Source organism: Plasmodium fragile (assembly GCF_000956335.1).
Source record: "Plasmodium fragile strain nilgiri unplaced genomic scaffold supercont1.5, whole genome shotgun sequence".
Lineage (NCBI taxonomy): Eukaryota > Apicomplexa > Aconoidasida > Haemosporida > Plasmodiidae > Plasmodium > Plasmodium fragile.
Window position 1 is genome coordinate 296,066 of NW_012192585.1, and position 9,816 is coordinate 305,881.

Sequence of the window (9,816 nt, forward strand, 5' to 3'; positions counted from 1 at the left end):
TTTAAAAAAAAAAAAAAAAAAAAAAAAAAAAAAAAAAGGCCATTTATTTATGTACAAAACTGTTGACACATTTTTGCATCCTTCCCTCTTGCGATTATTACGTGCTTCTTCCTTCCGCTAAGTCCATTTGGTTATTCACACGTGCGTTCCACGCGGAGGCAAATTGTGCCATGTGCAGGCACCATGGGGAATACGCCATACGACAATGTGCCTTCTTGCGCAGCGCTTCCCTTCTTTTCGCCGTAGCGTTGTGTATGCTTCCCGCTTACCTTCTTTTTTATTCCCAATTGAATTGATCTCCCCAAACCCCTACATACACCTCTGAATTTACTACACCACTTCACCCCAAGTAAGGGCGTAATGTATGCAATCATTTGGTGTGATTAATTTTACACGCACGTATTGCTTCGGCCCATGTGCTACTTTTTCCACACAGCCATTTGTTTCGTTTTGCTTCATTTTGCTTCATTTTGTGTTGATTTGTTTTGTCGTTGTGCATGTTTTATGTACTCCATTTATATGTTTGCCCCTTTTATGAAAATACATCGGGAGCGCGTGCAGTTTTGTTCCCGAAGTGTACATCCTGTCACCTGCCCACCTGTTCATTTGCCTACCTGCCTACCTGCTCATCTGATCATCGGATCATGTGATCACTTCACCCCTGCTGCGACAGATGAGCTGGTGACTAAATTCGCGCCACGCAGTTGCATACTACCCCCCCCGATCGTGTTTACACTGTGGGGGAGTACTCTGATGGCGCTGCGGAATGGGGGTGGAGAGTCCATTGTGAGTGCACACGTGTACCCGCTTGTGAGTATGCAATCGGTGTGAATGTTGCGAAGGAGGGGCCCGAGAGGAAGCGAGTGCGGTGTGCAACCTGGCGGGTGCCCGCGTGTCTGTGTTGCGGATCGGGCGTGTGTTGGTCCGTCACGGTGTTAACGCTGCTAAGGATTAACCGTGCTTGTCCTTCCTCGAGGAAGCGTGTCCCCCGCACACACATACGTCGGTCGCCCGCGCAAAGATTTACTTCCACGCACCCACTTCCATTGGGGTCCCCCCCCTTTGAGTCCCCGTTTTTCTGTTTACCTCGAGTGTAACAGGTGTAACGCTCGTACGCGAGTAGCTACCACGTGCGAACAGCTACCGTGACGACTGTATCGAGTGACCATTTTACCCGTTAACGCGCTACGCGGACGGTGCTTCCTGCTTGTGAGAGAGAGAGACATACACACACACATACATACACACAAACACCTGACCCGTTCTACATTTCACATTTTTTTATTTTTTGTTTAATTGGGCTTGGCTCGTCCACGCATATATTTTTTTTTCTTTCGTAAAGTACCTCTTGCGCGCTATACACGATGGGGAGCAACAGTCTGCCGATGTCGCAACAGATGTACTTCAGCACACACAACGCCCTTCGAGTGAACGACGAAAATGATGTGATCAGCACCTTGTTTTATGAAATAAATGGGAACAGGCACATTAGCCTGTTGATATTCCCTTTCTACGACGTGCAAATGTTAAAAAGACTGTTGATAAAAAAATTAAATTTACCAGGAGGAGTGAAAGTAAATGATATTATAATATTTTACAAGGGAATTAAATTGCCCAATTACAGAATCATAAGTACTTACCTGGAAAGTACAAGTCGAAATGAAAAAAAAAAAAAAAAAAAAAAAAAAAAAAAAAAAAATAAATAAATTATATTGGGCGATAAAAGATACCAACCCTAATGCATCCATAAGGGTCATAGACCAAAAGAGTTACCCTCCTTTTTTTGAAAATATTTTACACGATATAAAATTAGCATTTAAAAAAAACATTTCTCCAAAGCTAACAATGGATGGAACAGGAGGTACTTACCTTCTCTTCAATAGCCAGAAGAAAATCTGTTCTGTTTTTAAGCCTTTGGATGAGGAAGCATTTGCTCCATTTAACCCTAGAGGCTATGAAGGGAAAATGTATCAGGAAGGATTTCGATCTGGGGTATTATCTGGCGAAGGAGCCAGTAGAGAAATCGCCGCATATATATTAGACAATAACTACAACAATTTCAGTAGCGTTCCTTGTACCATCATGGTGGAAGCTTGTAACCCTCATTTTAATAATAAGAGTAAATTGAAGTATGTAGACCACGAGAATAATTTGAAGTGGAAGTGTGGGTCTCTTCAAGAGTTTGTTGATTCCAGGGAGAGTGTGGGGAATTACGATTATAAGCAGTTCAGCATTAGGGATATTCATAAGATTGCCATTTTGGATATACGTGTGATGAACTTGGATCGGAACGATGGAAATATTTTGGTGTCTCCTTTGAAGAGTTTGAAGGATTCGTGCAACCAGTTTCTTTATCGGAACAACCGCAGCCTGGGCACCACTGATGAGGACATCCTCAAGCGGATCGTCACGATTGATAAGAAGCCATCCAGGTGCGCCGTGGCGGCTACGCAGCGCGGCAACGTGCGGCGGCCGTTTTGCGCGTCCATTTGGCGCGTCTATTTGGTGCATATGTTTTCCGCTTCACATTGCCGCGTCCATTTTGCGCTTCTATTCCCCCCGCAGGTATAGCCTGATCCCCATAGACCACGGACTCATCATGCCGCACATAATGGACGTCGCGGAGATTGACTTGGTTTGGTTCGAGTGGCCCCAGACAAAGGTGAGCAGAAGAATGCGATAGGGAGGACTTCCCGCTTTGTCACGCCGGTTCACCACACCGCGCAACGACACCGCGCAACGACACCACTTACCCCCGCAGGTGCCCTTCGACGACGAGGAACTGGAGGTCATCTTTACCTTCGACCCGGACAAGGACGCGGAGAAAATTCGTAACAAGCTCCTGATCCGCGAGGACTGCATACGGACCATGCGCGTGTGCACGAGGCTGCTGCAGATCGGAGCCAGGATGCACCTCAATTTGCATGAAATTGCAAAAATCAGCACCAGGAAAAGCATCGACGAGGAGTCCGTGCTGGAGCACCTCGTGCGGGACTCCATCGTGCAGGTGGGCTAGGAGCGATTATGTAGTGATTACGTAGCGATTATGCACCGCCTCTGCACCCATTACGAACAGAATATGGAGTCATTTTACCCCGTTCCGTCGCTCATCCTCTCCCCACTTTTGATCCCCCCCTGGTAGGCATACCAAATGATGGACTACACCTCCCTTATGAGCACCAACCGGCTGGGCTACATCCTGGACTTGGCGGAAATCAAAATTAACAAAAAAAAAAAAATAAACAAAATGAAGTCGATCGAGAACGTGGAAGAAGCATTGAAAGGAGCAAACGATACAAGTGACACAAAGGAGGTAGAAAAGGAGACTTGTCATTTTACTAGCGGGTCGAAGGATGGTAAGTGTGGATCGGTGGAGTACAATGGCAAGTCCCTACCTACTGGGCAAAACTTGCAAGGTGTAAAAGGAATAGAAAGTGCAGAGGATAAACTGAGAGAGGGAAGGTCCAAGAGGACGGAAGGAAAAATCCCTCATGGGAGTCGTGACAGATCGGAAGAGACTTTAACGTATAGAACGTCAGACGTGTCATTAGTGCACCCTGCGGGCACCGCTACGGGGAAGACGTCCCTAGTGGGTGCTCATCTGAACGGGATGGACAGGAAAGATGGTGCTGTGAACGATGAAACAGTGCAGACCGTTTGCGACAGTGAATCGCGTGCGTCTGGTGGGGTTTCATTGGGCCAGGGAAAGGGAAGCCTAAGTAATGAGTTTGAAAATGTGAAGAGGAAAGAAAAGAGTGCATACGATGGCTTGTACAGCATGAAGACCCCTGATGTGGATCTCAACGTAGCGAGTGAACAGAATGAGCAAAATAAAATGTCAACCAATTCGCTGAGCAACAGGAGTGATTATACGCTGGTGACCGCCAGCTCCAGTTCGTGCAATGATGAAAAAGGGGGAAGTAATTCTTGTAGTGGGGAGTCCCCCAAGGGGAGTGCACATGGTGAGGGAGGAAGCGCGCCCTCTAGCGGGGGAGCCAGTAGGGTACATGAAGGGAAACGTTATGACAAGCAGGACAGCCAACTGGACGATCGCCCACGAGCACACAGCGCGAGTGACCAAGACACGAAGGTAAAGAGAAAAAAGAAGAAGAAGAAAAAAAAAAAAAAGTACTACGACAAGGATGATAACAAACCAGGTGATGAAAAAAAGGAAGACGAGGAAGGAAAGGGATTACCCAGTGACAAGCCCAACGATGTGCCTGCAGCAGTACAGAATGAGACAACGAAGGGCGATTTGCTCAAAGACGGCGTACAAGACGACACGGACGATGATGAGGACGACGACGAGGAGGATGACGATGATGATGAGGATGAGGACGAAGAGAACGACGATGTGCCATTTAAAAAACCCTCAGGAACCATTAAACGAATACCTGAAAGTAGCGGGACGGCCTACCGGGGCATTGAGATGAACAAAGTGAACTCAGTCTGGGTCATACGAGACAAAAACAACAAAATTATTAACGTCAAGTGGGAGAATAAAATATTTGAAAAGCTTTTCTTCGAGACGTTTGAAAATTATGTTAAGAGGTACATTAACGATTACCACCCCGAGTGGAAACAGTATCCCTACAACGGGTCACAGATCAGCAGTATCAAGCATGGCTACCTGAAGAGCATAAAGTGAGGGAGGGGGCGGGCTCTTTTCCCCCCCCCCCTGGTCATCATGCGTAGCGATGAGTAGCGGCCGCCTCAGCCGTTACTTCGTAAACACACCACATTGTAAAAATAATTTACCTCAAAAAGGGGAACAAAAAAATGATCATTTTTGCTTCATTTTATCCTTTTTTTTTTTTTCTCCCCATTTTCTGTCTGCCCATTTTGCCAACCTTTTTTTTTTTTTTTTTTTTATGTTACCAGTTTGACCACGCGCACATCTCTTCTGCCGTGCAGGTGTGTACCATTTGTTTGCCCCCCCCCTGCGTTTTATTTTTCGTTTACGCTGCGCTTTGCGCCTACTTTGGGGGTATTTTAATGTCTTTTTTTTTTTTTTTTTTTTTTTCACCCTGTTACACGCTTCCATACGCATTTCATTTTTAAGGGATGCGAATGGGGAAAACCTCGCACGGAATTAAAAAGTGTAATTAAAAGTTGGTGCTCAGAGGTGGGGCAAAAAAAAAAAAAAGGACGCGCTCAGCATGAATTATGCGTGTGTGCGTGCGGCTAGGTCGCTTTCTTCCCCTCCGCCTCCTCAAATGTAACGGTGAAGGATGGGGTGTCATGCATTATTTGCCATGTGTTAGGCGCATGAGCAGGGGAGTGCCCCTCTAGTCCAGGTTCATGGAGAAGAGAAAATCGAACATGGACTCCGAGCGATTTCTCCAAAAAGCCTTCCTCATTTTTGAAGTATTCAATTGGCACTTTATCTTCATGACTCTGTTTGAGGTAAACATAGAAGGTGCGTGGCTCATTGTAGTGGGAGTGCTCCCCTTTTTTGTACTTGGCCAAGAGGGTGTAAATTTGGGTAAACACATCAAATGCTTTGTCAACGGGTGATTCCTCCTCAAGTTGGGGCAGCGTTTCATTTTTCAACAAAGCGTAGTTGCTGGACAAGGGTATGGAGTGATCGAATGGTGGTTGGCATTTTTCCCCAACCCTATCAATTGGTTCCCTTTGAAAAATTCTAATGTAAAGTACTTCTGCTATCTGTGGAACGAAGGGAAAAATAATTTTTAAGATTCCTCTGAAGATATAAGTGGGTAGAAAATTGCTAACCAATTCATCCTCTTCATCTTTGAAGTACCCAAATGAATGAACAGTCAAATAAAAGTTAGAAAAAATATTTATTACAAAGTTGAAAATTATGTTGACAGCTTTTCCCACGTTATAATTTTTCATCTGACACAAAACTGAATTCACCATCTGAAGGTACCTGCGAAAAGTACCTATGTGAGAAATTCGTGGATGCGGAATTTTTTCTAACCGAGTAAGGATAGGGTTACAAGTGGTGGAACAAAACCATTTGTTCATTTGTTCGTAGGACTCTGCAGACGGGCACGGACAATTCTTTTTAATATATTTTGCCATGTTCCATAGCTTTGTCAGCAATTTTCTGCTCTTCCGATTTACATTTTCACTTAGGTGGACATCCTCTGTGTCCCTTTGAATAAAACAGAAGGAGAGCCTCACTTGGTCCACATTCGCTTCCCGTATGAGGCTATCGTAGTACTTTGCGTTCGTTTCACTTTTGCTGATTTTTCTACCCGCCTGGTCTTTCAAAATGCCGTGGAACTTTACTGTTCCCGCGAGGGGAGGGCATGCACACTCTGCGTTCGGGTGGATCCTCTGGCGGTTTTCGTCTCCGTCTTCATCGACCGCGCCGTTCGCGCTGTCTTGGTCGTTTTCGCTTCCCCCCCAATGGCGCAGCACATAGTTGAGCACCACGAAGCTGCGCACCACCCACGGTTGGAGAATGTCCTTCCCTGTGATGAGCAGGTCCACCAAACTTTTCCTGACACGCAGGAAGTGAGGCAAATCAACTCCCAACTCTTTAATGCAGTGTAAGGGGTACAGGGCTGATGAAAACCAATTATCCAACACGTCCTCCTCCCTTTTTAAAAACTCCTGTCTCATTTGGCTACGTTGGAATAAGTCCGACCTGGACACCTCGTGGTAAGCTTCATCCACGTCGTTGCCATACACATAGCAAGAGGAGTTTTCCAAAAGGGTTTTTTTTTCTACACCCTCCTCGGGAGGCTCATATTTAAATAGAGGCACTGGGTGGCCGTGGGGGACCTGCCTGCTTAACGTCCATTCACTGGGGGGAGGAAGTGCCCCTGTGAAATAGTCCTCATACTTGGAAGGAATTATTTGGTACTTTTTTTTTTTTTTTTTTGTTTTTTTTTTTTCTTCCTCTCCATGTGGGCCATAAAAAAATATTTTGCTCAGCTTATCATACTGCAAACACCACTGGTCCGCCAGAGTAAGTACACACTCGTTATTTTTATAAAAGGCACACTTGAGTTGAGTCTCCTGCGGGGTTACCACTTTGGCCAGGCCATTCTTCATCAGATATTGCACGAGTGGGAGGTCTCCCTGCTGCTCCTTACATGTTTGCGTCTCGTTATGTACAGTATCTTCCCCCCCTTTGACGCCATGTAATGCTTCTGAGCGGTCTGTGTAACTTGTCTCATTAGAATAATGGTTATAGTCCTCCTTATTGGAAAACACCGGGATGAATATATCCCCAGCACATTCTCCTTGGTCCACTCCATGTGCAGTTCCCTCCTGCATCTTTTCACGTCTGAGTAAGGGAAGAACGTTCCGCTCGTTCGCACAAATGAAAGGTACTCCCTTGTTCAGGAGGGGCAACAAGGCGTACTTGCCCTTATAGTGCTTCTCCTTCTTTGGCGAGAAGTACAAAATAGCTACAACCCGTTTTAACTCTTCCAAATTTGCTACTTCAAGTTGGATAAATTTGGGAGGACTAACTTCAGGTGGCATCATCTCATGTGCATTTTTTATATGAAGAAAATGGTGGGAGGGCTTTGGAAAAATTTTCACTTCATTCGTGTCCTTCGAATCATTTCTACACTTACATATGGGCACTTCCCCTCCTATTCTCTCTTTTGCTTTCTCCCTTGGCGGGGTATCCCCGTGAGTGCAGCCAGTGCAGTGATGCGATGTGCCGCCTGCGGGTAATGCCTCCCCACCATCCACGAGCCGTAGTGTTACCCTCCATTTGGGCCTCAGCGCCTCCCTGAATTCTACGTCCAATTTCGACACGATGGTTCCCAATTGGGGGCAAAAATACACAGGGTATAATTTCTTCAAAATAAAGTTGTTCTTATACAATGCGTGGAAGGTATCATTAACCATCCTTTTCATATTTGAATCCATGGTGCTGTAAAAGCGGGTCCTGTCCACTACGATATTCATTTTTTGCATGCACAGGAGGATTTGTTCCTTTAACTTTTCCTGCCACTGATTTATTTCTCGCATGTACTTTTCTCTGGTCCACTTTGGGTTGGCCACTTTGGAAAACGCGCTGTGAGCGCTCAGCCCCCCGTGGTCTGCGCCTGCGATTATGTGGTGGTGAAGAAGCAGCACATATATGAAGTGGAAGCGGAGAACGGCGATTAATAGGCAAACATGCACCGAGGGAACATCTCCTTACCGTAGAGAGCCACCGAGTACTTGGACCAGATGTGCCTACTGAAGAGTAAAAGGACGTGGAGCTGAACGAAGTTGAAGTAGTGCCCTGCGTGTAATGCTCCCGACAAATTTGGTGGGGGAAATAAAAAAATAAATGAATTCGCATAATCTGCGGGAGTGAACCGATCTAAGTATCTCTTTTCTTCTCTCTGCTTCATGGCATACAGACTGGCCGTTACTCCTTCGTTGTATAATCCCTTAAGATCTTCTACATGGTTAACGTACTTATGTAAATGATATTCCTCCAATAATGAACTCCACGGAGGGGTAGTGTTCCACCTCCTTCTAGTACACAACATATAAATGTTTTCTAAACCTAATAAACCGTCTTTGTTTTTAAAAAAGGAATACTTGGGAAAAGAAATTCTTCTCCTCGTTTCTCCCTTTTTATAAATCTGTTGCACGAGGTCCCTGGTCTTTTCTGCACCTCCATTTAGTGTGACTCTTGTACATACAAATTCATTTTTGTAAATCGCCTGGGAGTCTACTACACGCTGTGGTGATAAACGTATGGATAATTGCTTTTCTTCCGTTGCAGGGTAAATGGGTGAAATTTTTTTTTCTCTTCTTTCTCCTCCTCGTTCGGTTGCTATACCGTCTTCTCGCGAAAGGGGGGACACCCCGACAGAGATGCCTTCAACAAAATGGAGTACACCCCGGTGAGGGTGTCTTCTCCTTTTGCTCTTTCTCTCACTTGTGGTGGAGTCATCACATGTGATAAGAGCAGGGCATTCTTCGCTTGGGTGTTTACAACTAGGTTGGTTTGCCACATACCTAATTTTCAAGACACGATTAGGCACCATCACAGGGACAGGGGGGGGCCGTATTTCTCCTCCCCGTGGAGACAGCTTCGCACCAGTTGGCAGTCCCCTTCGGGTGTGCCCCTCCACCGCCAAAGGGGTTAGGCACAGGTGCACAATGCACAGGTGGGGCAGGAGCGCTTTCATCCCGAGGGGGTGCGGCAGAAAAGTAGAGCAGCGGCGGGACAGGGAAGTAAAAGCATCACATGGGAGGGAGGGTGTAAAACAGCAAGGGGGGGGAGGCAACACGGGATGTGTTCCACATCATGCGAACTACACTCAGGAGGTTTACCACAGGGGCATATGGCGAGTCCTACCTACCCCCTCCACACACACCCCACACATACACATACACGCGCAGTTACCAAACAAGGAAGTCTGCCGAGGATAAGACGAATCAGGTTGTTGGTCTGACCGTTTTGTTCTTCCCTGAATGTACGTACGGTGTATAGGGTACGTGTCGCTTTTCTTCTGCTGTTTGCTCCTCCTCTCATTTGACGATGGCAACACGTGGAATTCGTTGTGCTTGTGTTATATCTGGCTTACCGCTTTTTTTTTTTTTTTGTTGCTCGCACCTTACGCCGGCAGAGCAGGAAGCGTGGGGGTTGTGTGGGTGTAGCATCTCTTAGCGGATTGCCCCATTAAACATGCCCCCCAACTGTGCGTGTAATTGCAACATACATGGCGCGCGGAATGTATAGAAAAGCGAAACCGTGGTGCGCCCCCACAACACCCTGACATAAGCATTTGTGGCCTTGCTGGGTCAGGCAGATTTGACTCCGTTCGCGCCTTTATAGCGTTTAGCGCGTTCAGCGGTTTTTTTTTTTTTTTTTTTTTTTTT

The 9,816-nt window shown here is 46.1% G+C and overlaps 2 protein-coding genes across 2 annotated transcripts; one reads left to right on the forward strand and one right to left on the reverse strand.

Annotated features, from left to right (window-relative positions):
• Positions 1 to 1,364: 1,364 nt before the first annotated feature.
• AK88_00643 (uncharacterized protein) lies at positions 1,365 to 4,648 on the forward strand (the record flags this gene model as incomplete). Its single annotated transcript, XM_012478289.1, has 5 exons — positions 1,365 to 1,647; positions 1,760 to 2,432; positions 2,566 to 2,662; positions 2,762 to 3,007; positions 3,143 to 4,648. 5 exons carry the CDS (start codon positions 1,365 to 1,367, stop codon positions 4,646 to 4,648), a joined length of 2,805 nt encoding a protein of 934 aa, XP_012333712.1.
• A 536-nt stretch (positions 4,649 to 5,184) lies between these two features.
• Positions 5,185 to 8,978, reverse strand: AK88_00644 (uncharacterized protein; the record flags this gene model as incomplete). Its single annotated transcript, XM_012478290.1, has 2 exons — positions 5,185 to 8,039; positions 8,138 to 8,978. The coding sequence occupies 2 exons, from the start codon at positions 8,976 to 8,978 to the stop codon at positions 5,185 to 5,187; spliced, it is 3,696 nt and encodes a 1,231-aa protein (XP_012333713.1).
• Between the last annotated feature and the right edge of the window lie 838 nt (positions 8,979 to 9,816).